The 20,628-nt window shown below is 35.5% G+C and overlaps 1 protein-coding gene across 8 annotated transcripts in view; it reads left to right on the forward strand.

The window, feature by feature from the left end:
- Positions 1 to 20,628, forward strand: part of KLC1 (kinesin light chain 1) — a 51,201-nt gene that overhangs the window by 16,153 nt on the left and 14,420 nt on the right. For 4 of the 8 annotated variants that reach the window (XM_052783305.1, XM_052783308.1, XM_052783312.1 and 1 more), the window contains exons 2-13: positions 1,746 to 2,007; positions 4,837 to 5,067; positions 7,012 to 7,090; positions 9,054 to 9,279; positions 9,834 to 9,921; positions 10,658 to 10,759; positions 11,401 to 11,574; positions 11,699 to 11,798; positions 12,683 to 12,732; positions 12,822 to 12,889; positions 14,414 to 14,522; positions 18,020 to 18,181. In XM_052783305.1, the coding sequence (XP_052639265.1) occupies positions 1,747 to 2,007; positions 4,837 to 5,067; positions 7,012 to 7,090; positions 9,054 to 9,279; positions 9,834 to 9,921; positions 10,658 to 10,759; positions 11,401 to 11,574; positions 11,699 to 11,798; positions 12,683 to 12,732; positions 12,822 to 12,889; positions 14,414 to 14,522; positions 18,020 to 18,181 (1,650 nt within the window). In that variant the 5' untranslated portion in view covers position 1,746. Of the gene's footprint in view, positions 1 to 1,745; positions 2,008 to 4,836; positions 5,068 to 7,011; positions 7,091 to 9,053; positions 9,280 to 9,833; positions 9,922 to 10,657; positions 10,760 to 11,400; positions 11,575 to 11,698; positions 11,799 to 12,682; positions 12,733 to 12,821; positions 12,890 to 14,413; positions 14,523 to 18,019; positions 18,182 to 19,300; positions 20,462 to 20,628 lie in introns of those variants that run through there. The other 4 variants (XM_052783307.1, XM_052783310.1, XM_052783313.1 and 1 more) reach the window with 2 other exon arrangements.

The following is a 20,628-nucleotide window of genomic DNA, read 5'->3' on the forward strand; positions in this document are numbered from 1 at the left end:
TACACAATTTTAGAGAGTATGTGCTTTAAAAATGTCATTTGAGCATCTGGGTAGTAGTTCTCAGGTTATAAATGGGAGATGTGTAAATATCATTCTGCTCATCAGGTTCTGGTGGGTTGATTTTTTTATGCCATGCTAGATTAGATGCTTTATACAGATGTGTATGCTCATTACATATATTGGTGAATATGGAGTTCTTGTATTAAACTGTGGTAAAACTAAATTCACTGCTTCCCCAAATTATCTGTGTTTTCAGACAATAGATTATTACAAAATAAACCAGTGTAGAATACAGCTCTTTTGTGACAAATGGGTGTGCCTTTTAGGTATCACGTTGCAAGAGATCGTAACAGAGAGGGTAATTTGAGTGTACATAAGCAGAAAGAACAACTGGTTTGTGGTTGATTTTTTTTTTAATGTAATACAAGAGTATAAGAGCACATTCTTTGGCTTTTGTCATGAAGTGGTGCATATATGCATGTTCTTTATAGCACTCTTATTCAAGACTTAAGTAGTTGTAATGTTTTTGCTTTCTTCTAAAACTAAACTTGTTTCTGTACAAAATTTTAATACAGTTTAGCTAATTCATTTTAAATGTTAGTTTATCAAAGCTTCCCCAAGTGTCTTCATATAGATGTGATAACTTCTTGCTTTTGAAAAATTTTTCCTACTTTATTCTGATTTATACTACCTGGTTCACTCAGAGATATAAATATCTTAAGTATAAAGGAGCAATTCTTCAATTCTTTATTTTCATTATAGAACATTTTTCTGGTGACATTTAAAAAGGATCAAGTGATTTCTGTGTCTTCTATTTGTATTTTTACATTGTTATACTTGTCACTTCAGTAACAGCATGCATGATAATAAAGTTACTTGAGTTTCTAAACTTCTTTGGATCTTAATTTGCATTTGGTAGAGGTGTTTACAAATATCCAGCAATTTGCTAGCCATAATGTAGTGCATGAGGTACTGACAAAATAGCACAGTGAAATGTTTCTTGCAAGAGTTGTTTTACGCAAACCCATTTTTTTCCAGCATGAGACAGCTGTTGCAACTTCATCAAAACAGCTGCATCTAGACCTGTAGGCAATTGAATGTCTATATGTAACTGTAGAGTTAACAATAATGAATGTAAAGGAATCTTAGGGGGTAGTTGTTATTTTCAAAACGTAGTGATAACAGCTTTTGTAGCCCTTGGAAAATGGATGAAGACAGTGTTTCCTTCTTACTGAAAAAGGATGATTTTTCTCATGATTGATTGATCAACCCTTTTAGAGGGTTGGATGGTGTTTCTTCAAATTCTTCAAGTTCTATTTTGTGGATATTTTAAAAGATAGTTGTAGATCAGTAGCATCTGCAAATAGCTATGTTTATTACAGTATGTCTTCTATACACTAGCTACTTCGCTTTTGCACAAACCAGAATCCTGGAGATGCAGCCCTATTCTTCAACACTCGTTAGAAATTCTGCCATGTTGTAGTATATATTTTATTTTCTGCTGTTGTTTGGCTTATGGATTAGTGTTAATATTATTTCTGGAAATAGAAACTGGAAAACTTGAAACTCTGTTCAAACCCGGGTCTTAAAACATTGTAAAAGTTGTGTAAAAATATAACTGCATTCCAAATATACATTTCAAATTCATATGTTTTAATGTCTTCTTAAAGGAAAGCTTTTCAGTGATAGAAAATTGCTTGTTTTATTTTTACTTTCAGATTAACTAGCATACTCTTCCATTTCAGAATGTATGAAAACATGTCCACAATGGTGTATTTAAAGGAAGAGAAGTTGGAGAAGCTTACTCAAGATGAAATCATTGCCAAAACTAAGCAAGTGATTAATGGACTAGAGGCACTGAAGAATGAACACAACTCAATTTTACAGAGCTTACTAGAAACACTGAAATGTTTGAAGAAAGATGATGAAACTAATCTGGTTGAAGAAAAATCAAACATGATTCGAAAGTCACTGGAAATGCTGGAGCTTGGCCTTAGTGAAGCACAGGTAAAACTGCAGTAGAAATAAAGCATTTCAGACTTTGAGGACTTACATTTGCCTTACTGAATATTAGTAATGTGCTGGGACATTTACGTTGTTGTTGTATGTTAAGAAAAAAGACTACTGTAATTGAGAGGTAGATACTGTCCATCTTGCTATGTTACAGAACTAATTATGCATTCAATATTAAAGCACTGAAGCTCATAACTGAGCTCCTCTTTACTTTGGTGAGACAGTTGCTAATTTCTGTATAGACTTCTCCACGACATTAGGCAGGTAGTGTTTGAGCAGCTCAAGAACGGAGCGTTGGCATTTTAACTCTAAATTATTGCATAGGGAGGTCTTACACACACACACACACACACACACACACACAAATAAATGAATTTGCTCCAACCTTTGAGCTCTGCTGTAACCTTAAATTCATGTTTATATTCCCTTGATTCTGAGATTCTTCATAGTAGCTGATGATGCTCCTGGGGCTTAAGAATCTCTGATGTTTGTTGAACATTTTACTAAACCAAAATTGAATCTAAAAACATTTTAAAGGTTAAGAATTGAGTACAGAATCTGAACAACTTTCACTGATGCATTAAAGAAAAGACTCTGAGCTAACTTCTGTGAACTATCTTAGTTGATGAAGGTATCGTGTAAAGAAGATGAGTGAAAAGATGCATGTTTAATCGGGATGTCAGGACTATATTTACAGTCCAACTTTAGGGTATTTTGTACTAGGTCAAAAACCAGAAATGATGTGATGTGACATAGTCATCAGTATAAAACGGCAGAATGTTTGCAAATGAGTTGCAAATGCCAATGAGTTAGCTCTATGTTAATAGGCTTTATATTAGTCTATACCTGTGCTCAGTCTTCTCATCTGGATCGAGCTATTGTTGTTTGTGATCTGGAAGTTGTGTGCATTGGATCATGGTGAATTGAGGCCTGAGAGAATGAACAAATACAGGTTACCAGACATGGGAATCTAGAACCCCTGGATGTTATGGTACAGACCGGCAGGCCTTAGTATATTTTACAAGTTTTGATGCCTTGTATTGGAAGAAAATACTAGAAGATATATGGAATAAAATTGCAATAGTTGAGTTACCTTTAATGGGTGTCTGTAGAAGATCTGTGAGTGAATGAGTAACTTCTGTCTCCTAACTGTGTTGTGGTATTGGGACTCCAAAAAGCTAGTTCTGATTCTTGGCTCTATCAGATTCAGTGGCCTCAGCTGCAGATGTTACTGCCTTGTTTGCCCCACATGGTGTTTTGTGAACTGTGGTGGCAAGGAGCCAAGATGTCTGCATTTATTGCCTTTGTTAGGAAAACAATTACACTTCAAACTACTACTCTCAGACCTGCTAAGCCTACTCTTCCTGCATGCTTTAGGTTGCAACAGTGTAGTAATTTTCTTTATTTGCAGTATTTAAATTAAGATATGGAAATATTTTATACACATTTTTGTCACATGGATGTAGGTCTGATGACATGTTATTTCCATGAAAATGAAGCTGACTTTTCTTAAGAAGTAATCAAACTTTTTTTCAGTTAATTCTAGAGGGTAAGATGGCAAAGGATTTTAGTTTGCCATGGTAGCTTGTACAATGTTGTTTGAATATGTTGATCCTATTATCACAACTTTCCTAAATGTACTTTCTGATGTTTCAAACAGTGGCATTTGTATAGGCCAAGTAATTTAAATTATTAACAATCTTGGATATGTAAATAGATAGGTGCTGGAGACTGGAGATTTGGACAGGTATTAGGAAATTATAACTGGAGTTTTTCTTACCTTTATAGGAAAAAGTAGTTTCTAAAGGCTTGATGTATTTTTTTGAAATCTGAAATTTCAGCTAAGGACACCATCTGTTTCACATGAAATATGTAGTTTTAAAACACTTCAAGGTAACGTCGTTTTAAAGAAACATGAAATTGAGGAGATGAAATACTAATAACTTGGGGATGTCAAATTAATCTGAAAGAAGATTTGTATTATCACCAGTGGTCCATTCTTACAAGGAGTGCTTCCTGGGACTGCTATCAGCTGTTTTACGTGTATCAGTGGGAAATTACATAAACAGTGAAGGGAGAATATCTCCTGTATGTAGTGTTTGGCTTTTACTTAACAAGCTCCTTTTTCATTTAACTTTGCATAGCAAAAAAACCCAATCCAAGTAAACTGCTTTTATGGCTGTTCCATTTTTTTGTCCTTAATGTGACTGTTCAAACACATTGAATGTCTGCACACTCAAGCTTATGATGTGCGTATATAAAGTGCTTATATAAATTGCGTGTTCAGTTGCACATTTAGATCTCCATAGTATCATTGTCCCTTTGAAGTAATATCGTTATGCTGGGGTGTTCGTCCTTATGAACTGTAATCATGTATATGAATGCTTTTCTGTCTGAAAGCTGCTAAATTAGAGCTCTGTGTTAGTTCTTAGGTTATTTTTGTGATCCTTCAAGTTAAAAGTATTACTGCTCCATTTCATGTTAGTGGAACAAAGATTTCCATTTCAGTAATCTAAACTCTAATTCAAATTTTTCATTTATTTTAAGTTTGTATGTAATCTTCAGGGAATTCTAAACCAATTTGACTTCTGATAGCATCATGGAAAACAATCATTACTAAAGAGTTCCTCTAGGTTAATTCTGGCTGAACAAATGGTAAAAAAGTTTAGAGGAAAAGTGAGAACCAGATATATAAAGAAGAGAAATCTGAATGTTTACCAGATTTCACAGCTGACATAGGTTTTAAATAATAAAAGGCTTTTATGTTAAATACAGGACTGCATTCTAGGGGAAGTATGTCATGTGACACCTTCTGCTTTTTAGGTAATGATGGCCTTGTCAAATCACTTAAATGCAGTGGAATCAGAGAAGCAGAAATTGCGTGCTCAGGTTCGCCGGCTATGCCAGGAAAATCAGTGGCTACGGGATGAACTAGCCAATACACAACAGAAATTACAGAAAAGTGAACAATCTGTGGCTCAACTGGAGGAAGAAAAGAAACATCTAGAATTCATGAATCAATTAAAAAAATATGACGATGATATTTCACCATCAGTAAGTAGCTGTATAGTAAAAAGCACCTTACATTTACATGTGTTGTAATTTGCCTAGTTACCAAGAAATGACAGATAGAAGCTTTTTATTTATCTTTAACATAAACTTGTCATTAAAATGCTTACCTTGTACCAGTGTCACATAGTTTGCAGAAAGATTCTGAGAGTTTAGTTCATTCTTATTTTAAGAGAGTAAATGTTTTACTGTGTGTACATAATAAAATACATATGAGGATCAAAATCCATAAATAGTTATTTAGTATCATATTAGCTTAAAAATACAAAGAACTGAACTAAACTAAAATTTCCTTTTGTAAATTCAACAGTTAAAATAAGTGGGGAATGTAAACTATTAGAGATTCTAAGTACATACTTGGCTTATTTTGACTGCAAGAAAAATATTTACTTCTCATCTAGTGAAATCAGTGTGTAGCTGTTATATCTGTTGAGAAGTTATACTGTGATAGGATATTATTGAATCTCCTTTCAGGACCTTCTGCCAGAGATTGTGATCATCTGCATGTTTTCAGTCATGTTTAGCTAGCCCCTTGTGTTACATATTCTTAGATTCAGAGAGAGAATGGATACAATTTTAATTTACAGAAGTAATTTATCACTTAAAAAGACTTCTGAATTACTTGCCCTTCTTGTTGTCCTTTTATTTTGTTTCCTTAATTTAGATGGCACAGTAGAGAAAGATCTCATTTTTTGTGTTCAGACCTTCTCAGCTGTGTCTTGGAAAGAACAGTTTTTCATAACGAATTATGAGTTGGTATTTGTACCTGAATACTGCCAGTGAAGCCTGTTTAGAAAAGGGCCAGGCAGAGGGAATATTGGGGTTTTGATGTGCTAAATGTTGAACTGTAGGCTGCAGATGGCCTAAATAGCACCATTATTTGAAGTTTAATTGGCAAATAGGGTCAAAGTAAGCAAAGCATCTTTATAGTTTCACTAACCACATGGACAGTCTCTGTTGTTAGCCTTTGAAAAATAGTCAATTGTGTATACTCAGTACAAGGTTGGAATCAGCACACTTAAAGTTACAAACTTCCCATCTGAGATCTAGTCCCATCAATTGGCTGTCTTTGCAGAGCACTCACTTTGCTACCATTGAACTTGAATGCCAGTAGCAGCAGTTGTCATCTTCTCATCTGTAGAAAAAGGTGTTGGATGGAGAGCCAGAAAAATAGGAAATGTGTTCTGCTCCTGGGTTTTCTCTTTACTGAGATTAACATTTCTGAGAACTTCAACTATTTATATTGTGTAGACTCCACATTTAAGAAACAGGATTGAGGGATGATCTGTTTCTTTATTTTACATGATTGCGGGATTTGGAATGATCTTTGGATGTTTAAAATCAATACACACTGATGGATTGTGCAGAAATTAATATGGTTCCAGATGGAGACTGTTGGAGATGAACTTCCTTCCAAGTGTTGTGGAGTTTTTTGGGTGTTTGTTTTTTTTTTTCTTTTTGAACCTTACAGATCACAATTGCAAAGTCTGTTAGTTGTGCAGAAGTTGAGTACTCAGAAATTGAGGTCTCCTTATTCTTCTCCCTTGCCCATCTATAACTGTTTATGACTAAAAAAGTACAGTGGACGGTTCTGTATTCAGTAGTGCTCACTCTTCACGGGGTACTTTCATTAGGTATAATGTCTCTGTAAGAATAGCAAATGTGTTCTTCTGTGCTTAAATTGAGGCTGAAATCTAGGAGACCTGATTTCTATTCCTGGATCTTCTGAAGGTGTCCTGTATTGTTTGGGGACAGAGTATGTAAATATATTTGAACATAAGACCTTCATAAAACTTCTGTGAGAAATGTTATTCTTGTCTATTCCTAAGTTCTGGAAGTGGGATTTTCCTTTAACATAGCTGATTAAAATGGACTGTCCTGTTATGCCTTAGATTTAAGTGTAACAATTTGTTTGGGCTTGTTCTATAGGAGGATAAAGATACGGATTCCACCAAAGAGCCTTTGGATGACTTATTTCCCAATGATGAAGATGACCAAGGACAAGGAAGTAAGTGCACTTCAAATTAGAATGTTAGTGTATTTCTGCAATGCAGAATATAAAGATGCTCTTTATAAAAAGGAATCCATGCTTGGGGTCCTCTGGGACACAGCGGGAGTGGTGAATGCCTCTGCGAGAATAAGGAAACCAGTCATTGACATGCATTCTATACATTGATATGTACAGAACTGGGCCTAGGTTTTTAAAGAGAGTTTACTAGCTGTTGTAAAGTTCTTGGGACTGGCTTCAGTTCAAAATTCATCCCACGGTCTTTTCTGCGGGCCTTGGAATGGAAAAGGTTTGTTCCAAGTGACTGTGGCCGATTCTGAAACATTGAAGCTTTTTGATGGTCTGCCCAGGTGGTGAATTCTGTTAATGACCTTTCTGATGATCTGATTTAACATTTTGGGGCAGGTTTCAGTATGAAGTCTTTCTCGTATAATCTTTTGTCCTTTGCTAAAGTTGTCTTCCTTAGTTTTACTACTCATTCTAGAAGTATTGTCTTCAGGTCAGAAGGACTGATGAATATGCAGTGGAGTTTGAGGTAGAGGTTTTGGTAGCATGATTGAAAGAAGCCATTAATAGATGAGCCTTGCTTAGTGAAACGTTGTGTTTCCTGTATGGGTGTGAAGCTGATATGTGTTGTATTGATACTGTAGTGTATATGCAGTGTGCTAGTAGTATAATGGTTCTTAGTAGACAAAGGATTTCAGAAAAAATGTCTGAAGGGTACCACCTTTGTAATCAGTAAAGTTTCGAATTTCCTTTATGGGCACATACACAAGATACACTGCATTCTTGATAGCATGGTAATGCTATCCATAGCCAGCAATGGAAGGAAGACTTGAAGAGTTTAGAATAGGCTAGTGTTGAACATGAACTCCCCCCTGAACTCATCCTTGCTTCCCTAGAATTTTGTAGTAGGAAAGTTGAATGGCAAAGCTGTCTATACCTGCATAGTCCATCTACCTTATTTCACTTTACAAAAGACCAAGTTGACATGTCAGTTATTTCCTTGACCTTCAGGAAAAACACTGAAATGCTTCAGTGCTTTGGTAGGCAATGATTGTGTATGTGGACTTGGAATTGTATGATTCCACTGACATAAAAAGGCTCCTACTTGCTGTGAGAGTGGTTTTTGCTTGATAAAAAGGAGAGAAGAAAGTCAGGCTCACGGCTGGAGCCCTTATCCTGTGTGTTGTCTAGAATTTAATGAAAATGAGTGAGAAGGAATTTCTTCAATCTTCCTAGAAATCTTCCAGGTGAAGAGAAAACAGGGAGTAGATTTTTGGGGGGTGTAGGAGGGTGGGGGTTGCAACAACCAAAGGTTAGGAGCTACTGGAAAATAAGTGGCTAAGCCTGAGGGTTAGTAAGTAAAACCTAAGGGTTGACACTGGCTTTGATGACTTTTTGCCTTTTCTCTTGCAACTGTTATTTGTGGCATCCAAGGTGTTTTAATCCTTTATGTGCCAACCTAAAGTACTCCTTGGTATAGCAAACAAAGGGAAACAAAAAAAAAAAGTATATTTAGAGAAGGAGAATAAATGAAAAAGGACAAATCATTTGAGCTTTTCTGCAGGTATTTGGCTTGTCTATGTTTAATGTTCCTTTCCATAGAGAATGTCAATATTTGTAAGTGCAAAATTATGACATAATCTTGAGAATTGTTAATTATTTGCTGAGCTGAAATAGTTTCCTACTTTCTTCATTCGTTTATTACATTTGGTCCTTTGAGCTGATAGAAGTGTAAAATAATAGAATACTGGACAGAATATGAAGAATAAAATGGTTATATTTTCACTGTTACTGTCCACGACTGCATGACTGCTGTGAAGTATGTGCTAATACTAATGCTTTGTACTGAAGAAAGAAAATTCAGTGAGTCTCATTTTGTGTCGTTGAGCAGTAATGTTAAGATGTTTTCGTTACAGTCATCTTTTAAACAACTTGAAATCTTGTGGATTTTTTTCAGTTCAACAGCAGCATAGCAGTGCAGCAGCTGCTGCCCAACAAGGTGGCTATGAAATTCCAGCAAGGTTAAGGACACTTCATAATCTTGTTATTCAGTATGCTTCCCAAGGTAGATATGAGGTTGCTGTACCTCTCTGTAAACAAGCTCTTGAAGATCTGGAGAAGACTTCAGGTCACGATCATCCTGATGTTGCCACTATGTTGAACATACTTGCTTTGGTGTACAGGTTTGTATACTGGCATAGATAAATACCAGTTAAATAAATAGCTAATCTTTGGCTTTAACCTGTTAATGTTCAGACTAACATTTTTTGACTTTTATTTTCCATTCCATTTATTTTCCATTCCCCGCTTTTTATTAAAACCCTCAAGAGGGTCCTGCACTATTTATATGTCTCCCCATACTTAAAAGTCAAACAAGTTGGCTGCATTTTTGCCTATGACTTTGTTGTGGGAGTGAAGCTGGTTTTGATACTTGGGGTGGTTTGTTTTGGTTTCGTTTGGGTTTTTTTGTCTACTGAGGGGGCATGTCTTGATTACTCACTTACAGATAACCTAGAGGTATAAATTGGCCAGCAGTGTAGAAGTAGTGCATGCTAGTCCTTAACCAGCAAACTACTTCACAGTTACAGGCTTCAGGTTTTTACTTCCTGATTTCTGAATATATTCTCAATTACTCCTCTTTTGTACTAGCTTCATTAGGCCAGTACTGAAGTCAGCTTCATTTTTATGACTTTCTTTTCTGAATCCCCAGTATTAATTATTACTCTTTAACATTTAGAGACCAGAACAAATACAAAGATGCAGCAAATCTCCTGAATGATGCCTTGGCTATCCGTGAAAAGACTTTGGGCAAAGATCATCCAGCGGTTTGTATACATGCAATATCATATTTTTAGTTGTGTTTTTCACTGAATTTTTTTCAACTCATTCTAATATTAAACTCAACAGGAAAGTTTTTAAGACCTGGCTTATCTCTAAACAGTACAGGTAGGAGGCCACAATGCAACATTCTTCATTGTCTCTTGAATATTTAACGTACCTTTTGAGCATTATATTCAATGCTGTTTCACCACAAATGACTCGCACGTATTTGATTTTGGATTGCATGGATTTTCTATGGGAAATTAATTTGTGAAGAAAGATTTTAATTTGCTTACTCAAATTGCTGTATTAAACTCAAGATTGAAGGGGTACTTCTGATTTGTTTTACTGCTGCTTTTAAATGAAATGTAAATCAAGCTTTTGTACTTGGTGTTTAAAATTAATGTGATTATCTCACTTCATGTAGCCTGTGTGAAGCAGGGCAGCTCTGAGTATAAATGTGAGAGGTGACTTTGTAAGAGAAGAACATATGAAGAAAATGGATGCACTAAATGACATTTTCACAAATGAAGCAAAAGTATTTAATGATTTTGGTTTTTTTCCTTTCGTCATTTGTGTATGTATGCATTCAATAACAATTATTTCTTCATTTGCAAATTTCAAGAGATCTCCCCTGTGCATGGAAAATTTGAAAACATGAATGCATTGCAGATGTGTTCATTTGTCAGATATTTGTATCAGCAAATTCCAGTGTAATTAATATTTCTCTACTGTTGACAGGTGGCAGCAACTCTAAACAATCTTGCAGTACTTTATGGTAAACGGGGAAAGTACAAAGAAGCTGAACCATTGTGTAAGCGAGCTCTGGAAATCAGAGAAAAGGTATGAGTAAAAGAATACAGCACATTTGAATGGATTTTCTGAGGGAGAGGGCAAAGTTAAACACTTTTTTAGTGTTTTGGTCGCATAGATCTGTCAGATAAACTGCAGAGTTAGCAATGTCCTAGTAGTTAGGAGTGTCTGAAATTCAAAACAGTAGTAAATTCCAGTAGTCCTACGGAGCTGTTGGAACATTCTGGGTGTATTCTAAATTCTGTCTAGTATAATAAACCTTCTTTACCTTTTTCTTTCCTCTCTGATATTTAAGTAATCTTTGATTTGACAAGAGCATTGGAATTAAAAATGAAGCATCATTAAAATTTTTAAGTTGATTATTCTATGACTATGTAGATATTTATTTTAGTCCATGAGACTGAATGCCTGCATCTTCAGGCTTTGTATAATATGCTGCATATAATGTTATTACACTACTTACATTATTCCTGTTTGAATTGTTCTGCAGCATTCTCAGTTTGTAATAGAATTGGGTAATTTTCATATCTTTCAAATGCAAATACTGCTTTTGTCATCCTCATGTTGAATTGATGGGGAATAAAAACTAATGGGGTATTTCTAAATGATGCATTTCTAAACCCTGATATGATGATTGGAGCATGTTTTAATACAAGGTATTTCATTTTCAGGTCCTGGGGAAAGATCACCCTGATGTTGCCAAACAATTAAATAACTTGGCTTTACTATGTCAGAACCAGGGTAAATATGAGGAGGTTGAATACTACTATCAGAGGGCACTGGAAATTTACCAAACTAAGCTAGGACCAGATGATCCAAATGTTGCAAAAACAAAGAATAACCTGGTAAGCCTTTTATAAAGTAAATCTAAGAAATGCACCTTTATTCAGCATGTATGGTATTTATTGTTTATCAAGCTAAATAAAACAGTGTGCTGATATCTTTTCGGGGGGGTATTTTGTTTTTTAGGCATCCTGCTATCTAAAACAGGGCAAATTTAAGCAAGCGGAAACTTTATACAAAGAGATTCTTACTCGTGCTCATGAACGGGAATTTGGCTCTGTAGATGGTAAGAAACTGAGTCCCTAGATTTGAATGTATGTTTTATTTTTGTAGTTACTATGAAATAAAATCTGCAGGAAGTTAATTGTATCCTGATTAAAATTGTTGTCTGCTTGAGATAGACTTAAAAAGTGAGATTATAGATGCATTGAAGTACATTTGTCGTAAAAAAGCATTTAGATACAGCAGTAACATTTGATTCAAAATGAGAGTTTTTCTTACGTGAGGTAGACTTGGTAGGTTTATGTTTTATGGACTGTATTTCTGGCATAATTTATCTTATGCCCAACCAAACCCAATTTTGGTATTTTTATAGAGGCAGAAAAATGTATGTCACTTTGCAGTCACAGGAAAAAGTCAGTGCAGGATTTTTAATGATATAATAAATACATTGTTAATGTGAGTCCTCCATCGATACATTGAAAGAATGTGGAAAATACCCTTAAATTGTGAATTGCATTTGACTTCAATGTACAGTGTATTTTATCAACTGTAAATCACAGTGAAGAATTTTCACTGCATTCCATCACAGGAGCTTATGCACCACTTAGTAATTGTCAAAACAGTTGTTATGATAAAAGAAATAAATGCGTATTATCTAGCACAGAACTAGGCACACGACAAATTGATGGCAGCGTATACTGACTTCAGAGCTTCTCAGAAGTAACTGTTTCTCAGTTCAGATAAGAAAAGAAGACAGAATTGTAAAACTATAAAAGAAGAGGTGCATGTTGTATTTATCTGCTGCTTGTAGTATGGACAGTGAGTTTTTTTTGTGGTGGTGATAGTATAATTCTCTGGTTCACAATTTCATTTCAGAAGGGCGAAAATCAAATGATGAATACTTTGTAGTTTTTTACTTCTATAAAATATTTTCTTCTGTTTCATCAGATGAAAATAAGCCTATTTGGATGCATGCAGAAGAGAGGGAAGAATGCAAAGTAAGGCCATTGTCATAAATCTTTTTTGGAATTTCTACTTATTTAAGTTACAAATCAGTTATTTTTCTTCAACGTTACTTTTGTTTTAGGGAAAGCAAAAAGATGGCACATCTTTTGGAGAGTATGGTGGCTGGTACAAAGCTTGCAAAGTTGACAGGTGGGTAATTTCTTTACAGGACAAACAATGCAGCAATACCCGGTATGCAGAAATGTCAGATTAAAGCATGTTTAAAAATGAAACTAAACCAGCTGCTTGCTTAGGACTATAAAAACTATAGTATTAAAAATTCAGGAACACAGTAGCAGTTTTCAAGTCCCGAGGTTGCTTTTAATCTAGGCTGGTTAGATCTAGTAAGTGACATAAAAATTCACCAGTTGCGTTCTTGGCAGTCCTTCACATGGAAGCATAGGTCATCTTTCTTTCTTTTTATACTGTTGGTTGGCATACATGCTCTCCCTGCCCCAGCAAGACCTGTAGAGAGGGCCAGAAGCAAAAAGGAGACTGTGCAAGTAACTGAGCGTTGAGTTTTCTAGCCAGCACAAGAAAACAAAATTAAACTGGCAGAATTCAGCATTATTTGAGTTTCTAAAGCTTGAAGAATATAGTTTTGTGTGATTTAAAATCTGAACTTCAAAATAGAAGAAGAGAAACAGGGACTTCGGCTTGGATTATACTTGATGAAATATTTTTTTGTTTGCTTTAATTTTGTTCCTTAACTGCCTTTTTTAACGTGCAGGTGGTACAATGTAAGAAAAAACCTGCACCTAGTACTGATAATGTTCAGTGAGGGGTTTTAATTTCTTCAGTGTTTGAGTTCTTGTGTTTAACAAGCAACAGAACCTTTGTACTGTTGAAATCTACTCTTTTTTCTCCATCTTGAACTCTGGGTGCAAGACATTTTGCTGGTTTGTTTTTCATGTACTAGTTCATTCTGATGCATGAGGAAATCTTTTCTCTGCTGTTACTGGAGCAAAACTTCATGCAACAATTCTGTGACTGAGCTAATTCTCGTTGTGTCATTGAAACAAACATGTCTTGTTGGAGTGTGACTTGTTAATCGAATGTGTGGTGGTTTTTTTTTTCTAATTTTTTTTTCCTTTACTGTTCAAGCATGGTTTGAATGCATAGAAACTGCAAATAAGCATTAAGTAAAAGCTGATGAAAGGAACTTTTGATTTGTTTTGTGACTAACACATGCTACAGTAATGGTCACTGTATGCATGAGTAGGCATATTTTCTGGAAGCTTCACATTTACTTAGTTGGACACAGTCAGATTGAGCTAAATTTTCACTTCAAGGTGCATCTGGAAACAGATTGAGTAGATCTAGAGGCTAGTTAATAACTTCCACTTTCAGGGCTGTTGACTAATCATAGTGTAAGCTGTTAATGCACTTTGAAAGGGGTTAACAGGTTTTTCCACGTACATGAAGTACAAATCAAATCAAATAATTAAGTTTGGAAAAGACCTCTAAGATCATCAAGTCCCACCGTCAACCCAACACCACCATGCCCACTAAACCAGCCGTATACAGTGTAGTATATTTCAAGACAGACTTACTAAATAATTACAAGAAATATGACAAATACTATATTAATTTTTTATTAGTTTGTGAATTGAGAAGAGTTGAGTGTGTGTGTCTGTGTATATATATACTTCTTTTTTTTTCTTCTTTAAATAGTCCAACAGTAACAACTACCTTAAAGAACCTTGGGGCACTTTACAGACGACAGGGCAAATTTGAAGCTGCTGAAACATTAGAAGAGGCAGCAATGAGGTCTCGTAAACAGGCAAGTATGATAATTCGCCTTAATGATATTTCTGCATTGTGGTCATGCAGATTTTCAACTTCAGTATCTTATTGTACATGCAGAATATATAAACTTTTAACTATTCAGTGTCTGGTGCCTGGTGTTGCCCTCTAATTTCAGTCTGAACTGGTCATAAACTGATCCCATCTTAACACTTGCAAACTGGTTAATTGCTAGGGCAGTGGCACCATGTACCGGGGGCATGACTCACATTGAGGGTGAAATTGTGTGGAAGATGGAAGAGCAGAAAACGCTGTGTTGGCCAGTAGTCCTCAGTGGGCTACAAGTCCTGTGAGAGAGACTGTAGTAGGGGAAAACGGAGAGTTTCTGTTGATAATCTCCTTTGCCAGTAATGCTGTTCTATTTTTAATAAGGAGCTGTCAAACTTACAAATGTTCTGTTTCTGCATACAACTGACTGACTGGTGCAGACCTTTAGAAGACCATTATAAATTTATCAGTTGCTGTTTCTGTTACTTTTGCAAACCAATGGGATGGATGTTACGGTTTAAGGGGGCACTATTATTCTTTTAATGTGGAGAAGTTCTGTGCTGTCTCTGTGCTCTCAAATCTGCAGTTCAAGTAACCCTTTCTCAGTCTTAGAAGGTGGGAGAGAGTTCGTTTTTGTTGGGGTTTTATTGGCTTTTTGTTTTTCCTTTCCCTTTTGGATGATTTGAGACAATGTCTTTTATAAAAGTACTTAAGACTGGACAAGCAAACACAGCTTGTCAGTCAGTGTTAAAATGGAAAGCAAAATAAGAAAATATAAGTGAATAAAAAAAAAACTTGGAAAGTTCAATTTTAATTTCATTTTTATGCAATAGTAAATAAGATCTGTATTTTTTTTCAGAAGTGGTTTGTTTTGTTTTGTGGTTTTTTTCTTATATGTCCATGTAAAGTTCTAAACTCAAATTCTAAATTCAAGTAAACTGACTTAAGTGATGGACCATATCTTTATTGATAATGTACTGGTTTTTATTGGTTATACTGATTTGAAGTTGTATTTTAAAGAATGATACTGCAGTGTTTGATGTATATAGAAGCAGATTTCTGGAAAAGGGGGAGAGCAGAAAAGCTCCTGGCAAACCTCGTGCTCTTCTGGTGAATTCAGCAACAGTTCCCTTTGATATAAGGTGGCATAAGTTCTTTCTTCCACAAAAAATGATGGAAAACTTTAGAGTGTTTGCCAAATAAATGGAATGAGACCGGTAAGAGGAAAGTATGAATCTGGGAGAAAAGTTCTTTGGCAAGGAATATTGAAGGGTGGAGGGGAAATAGTTGATACAGATACTTTCTTTTACTGAGGATAATTTTCACATGCTTTTACTAAAGGTAAATTTTCAGTGTGTGTCTCATTCAAATGTGATTTGAAAGTAAGAAATGAACGTGCGCTGCATCTTAACATATTTGCTTTGGTTCTTAGTTTTACTGTCACCATTATGCATGGTAATTTTTTAGCGCAAACAGATACAACCAGGATAAATTGACATAATGTAATAGTAATAAGAAGACTGGAAGAAAACGTAGCTTGTAGTTACGTTTGTTCCCTTTTTTTGTATTAAAAAAACCAACAAACAAAATGGAGCACCAACTGCTCAAGTTTTAAATTTTTACTGGGAAGCTTGGAATTGGTTATTTGGAAATTAAGGATGGGAGGATCTTGCTATTGGAGAAGTCTCTTTCAGAGTCCCCGTTTAATCAGTCTGCTTCTGGCTTGCCAGTACTGCTGCAAAAACTCTTCTTGTCTCCATTTTCCATAGAGCCTGCTGGAGGCTTGCCGCTGCTGCTTTATTGTTATTACGCATGCTTCGGATTTTCACTGGTGCATCATATACCACCTATACCATAATATATCACGTTGCGCACAGCACTAGTTTTGGACGTGTAGGAAACAAAGCTGTCTTACTAGCAGCATTTAACACTACCTTTCTATTCTAGGTCATTAAAGGAGAACAGACAGGGTTAATGCATTTCCCCTTTTGAGCTAAAAGCAAAGAGGTACTTCTGTTCCCAGGTGTGGAAAAGCATCACTCCTCCACAGCTCTGTTCTCCTTCATGCATGTTTTGTTCGCTTCAGCTGCTGGGATGTCTATGCTAGATTTCTGAAGACCGGTGAAGTTTTTTGTCCTTCATCTTTCATGACAGAATGGAACAAACTGGGAAAGTGCAGTTCCCTGTCCCTTCATTTTTTTATTTTTTTAACAAAAATAATTTTTTTTTTTTAAGTGAGGTGAATGAGAGATGATATAGCTTCAGAACAGAACCTAGAGTCTGTATGTGATACATCACCTCCTTAGTGGTGATTTTCAGCCATTTTGAGCCTACGCTTCTCTACCGTCTGAGAGCTCTAGCCACTTTTCTGTACCTTACAGCCATGTGGAAGTGAAAAATATGACCGTTACATGTTGGTTTCATGCATCATTGTGTGTAGAATTCCATTAGGGAGGGCTGTTTTGCTCTTCAGTTAGTGGAAGGCAGCTATATGGGAACCAAGAACCTGATTTCTCCATGCCACTAGAACAACTTTCATTCTTATTCATGAACTTTACTTTTAAGTGGAATTTTGGCATGATTTTCACTTTCTGTATTGTGGTAGACACTCTGGATTTGTTGCACAGATCCGCTGCTGCATTTGCTGCTAAGGCTGCCCAGTGAAAGTTGCAGAATACTTTATTATGTGTAAGGCAGTCATCTGGGATCTCTTTCTGTCAGCAAATACCATTTATGACGTGGAGTAGGTTTATTATAAAGAAAACAGAACTGAAAATAAGTATGACTTGAACTTTGTTAATTCCTAGTTTCTGTGTTAAAGATTGTGCCTTTAGTGCAGGGTTTTCATAGAAGGTATTTTAGCACTTTTAAGATACTTAAAGGATTATTTGGTAATTGATGGGCATTCCTTAACACAAAGGAAACCTATTTTATTGACCATATATATAGTCTGTTCTATTACAAGCTTATTTTCTATTTGATTTCTTTCTGAAGGATAAATTATACTGCTGTGCCAAGTGTCATATGTCAGTATTTTTAAATAACACCACCTGTGTCTTAGGTATTAGATACTCAGACACCTGCAACGTTCTTTCCAAAGGTGGGTGAATACTGCACCACTGGATAGGTGGAAAACTGAGAATTGCGTTGACTGTTTATGATGTATAAATTGCTAAATATTAAGCTGGGGCCAGATGGCTTAAGGTAAGTGACAGGAACACCACGAGGCTTTGACAAGTGATAGGGAAGGAGGAAAAGAATGGCAAGTCACTGAATTCTTAAACTACCAGGCTGTCTGTCCACTTCATGCTATGTTGATTCCTGCAATGTATAAAGGGCAACTCAACTGCCCTTTGAAAGCAGAATTGGGGTGGTGGAGTTACGGGTTGGTTTGACTTCTTTCTTGGTATGATTGTTGTATGTAAGTTGTAGATTAATACAGCTTGTAATAAAATAAAGCCTTTTCCCATTTTGTCTAATTCTCAGGGTCTTGACAATGTTCATAAACAGAGAGTTGCTGAAGTGCTGAATGACCCTGAGAGCATAGAAAAAAGGCGAAGCCGAGAAAGCCTCAATGTTGATGTGGTAAAGTACGAGAGTGGTCCTGATGGAGGCGAGGAAGTGAGTATGAGCGTAGAATGGAATGGGGTAAGTACAGTACACAGTTTAAGAAAATAGCCTAGATAATTTATCACCGTAACAAATATGGTTGTCCATTCACCAGCCTATTGTGTTTTCAGTAGTTTCTTGGTTGATCTACTTTGTATTTTGTAATTTTGCAGAATCAATTAAGAAATGAAGAATAACATTTTGTTTATCATAACATAATGTAAAAAAAATTGTAATATTTTAAAACATTGTTTCTGTTGTTGTCCTGAATCGTGAAATTTCTTCAAGAATCCCAAGCAGCTGTATTTAACTCTTAAGTTGTTTAATGCTGATTGAGTGTCCTGGTTATGGTCTGGTGTACAATTGCTTGTCAGTGGTTTCTTTTTACTGGTAGAAATATTCTGGCAATTAACTAACTTTTGCTTTTGTCCTTTTGGTGCCATATTTGCCCATATTTTAAATGTTTCTTCTAAAAATAGTGCATCTGTTCAAATCACAAAGAACATTTGCTATGGAGATGTGTTAGGTGTTATCAGTTTTAGAGTAAATCAAAGTGATCAGTCTAACACTAACATAATTCCAATCTCTTTACCCAACTTGTTAGAGGAAATAATGTCACTTTTCAAGCTGCTATACAAGCCATTTTAAGAGGCAGTGCCATCACATAACAATGTGATCGTAACTTCGCATTTCGTAAGTGAAATATTAATATCACTTTCCCATATTAGAATTTGACCGGAGTAAGGGCTTGTTCCTATTTGTTTCCCATATATTGGCTTCACTGTGGAACACTGATTGTCATAAAGTAAAAACATATATATATATAAAATGTGATTACATATGCATTTTTCTAACCATTGTTTTCTTTTAATTTGAAAGATAGTGCAAGCTTTCAGTTATTGATCTGGCTTATGTAGTTGTTTGCTTCTGTCACCAGCTTTCCCATGCTTTATCCCATTGCTGGCAATGGGATATATATTGCTCTGTTAACTAACTCCTAGCTGCAGTTCTGCTGAAAATATTCTTTTAGATTATAAAAGTGGTGTTGCCTGCTTTTGCTGTATGGGAGGGGAAGTAGCCTACTTTGCAATATTGAGTGTTCTGAAGTTCGTTTCTCTTACAATAGCAATCTTTTTTTTTTTTTTCTTCTTTTTTTAGCCACATGAGACAAAGTTTAGCATTCCAAAGAAACCTCGATAAAACGCATACTGCTTTAGTCTTAAAGGAGTTCTTTCCATCTTTGCTTTTGTCTCTTTATTATTGTTTTCTTGGCATTGGTGTTCTCAGTGCCAAGACAGTCAATCAGCATCTGTTGTGAATAATACTGCATCATTAATAAAGCCAAAGTAAGGTTGGATAACTCTTTTTTTTAATTCTCATTTTGCCCGTTCAGCGTTAGAACTGTGTACTGTACTCCTCCCTTAATTTTTGCTGTACTTTGCATGACTATGTTCTAAATGGATTAAACTTTTTTCTGTTATTGACATTAATTAAACAAGCATGCAGGTTTTGGATTGAAAGGACCTTCTGTGGAAAAGCAATAGACAGTATTTCTAGGTCAATATTTGAATCAAACTCAGTGATAAAATTTGTTGATCTGAAAAATTAGATTTTGACCTCTCAGGGCAAACAAACTTTTCATTTTTAGTGTGCTGAAGTGACATTGCTTTATTTTCATCTTTGTTACTTCTTTTTTCTCCTTTTAAGAGAAGGTATTTTGTATTACATGTTTTACATAAAGTGGGCAACTCTCTCTCCCTCTACCCTGCTAGTGTTTCTATCTCAGTGCTGTTCTTTCCTCTACTTTATATTGTGTAGGTTTTTTTACCCTCGTGTGTTTCCTCCAGACAAAATATTCTGATTCATAAAGTATAGTAGAATTTTTTACTTCAGTGTGCAGAGCCTGAAGAGAGGCCTGCCTTTTCCATTTAAATTCTTCTGAAGTCGTCAAGCTGACTCATGGTTTTGGTTGTCAGAGAGAATAGGTGGAGTGTGTAAAGCAACGAACTTCAACAAAAAATTTTTGTTGGAAGATTTACTGTAATTAAGTGACTTCCATATGTAATGTAATCCATATTAAGCATTATATTCTTTGATGTAATATCTTACACTCTTACAAAAAGACCTGAAATACCTATTGAAGTAAATCTGCCATTAACTATTAAAACAGACACATTAAATGACGTTGCATAGCGCATGTTTACATGTTTCTTACGAAGTCCGTCCCTTAAAGTTAGCTTGAAAATGCAAATAAATACTCAGTCTTAAAAATTGAAGGTAGAAATCCCAGGATTTGTATCCCTTATTACATTTGTATATAAAAAATGACAGTTGGCATTTCTGTAAATTGATCTAGCAGCCAGTTGCAGGACATAAAAATCTTTGTGATATGATAGTGCTTAATTTAAGGTAATGTTCTCAGTGTGAAGAAGTATCTTTTCTTATTCTGACCCATATGCTTCAAAAAGACAAGCTTTTGGGCATGT

The sequence above is a fragment of the Harpia harpyja genome, chromosome 3 (assembly GCF_026419915.1).
Source record: "Harpia harpyja isolate bHarHar1 chromosome 3, bHarHar1 primary haplotype, whole genome shotgun sequence".
NCBI lineage: Eukaryota > Metazoa > Chordata > Aves > Accipitriformes > Accipitridae > Harpia > Harpia harpyja.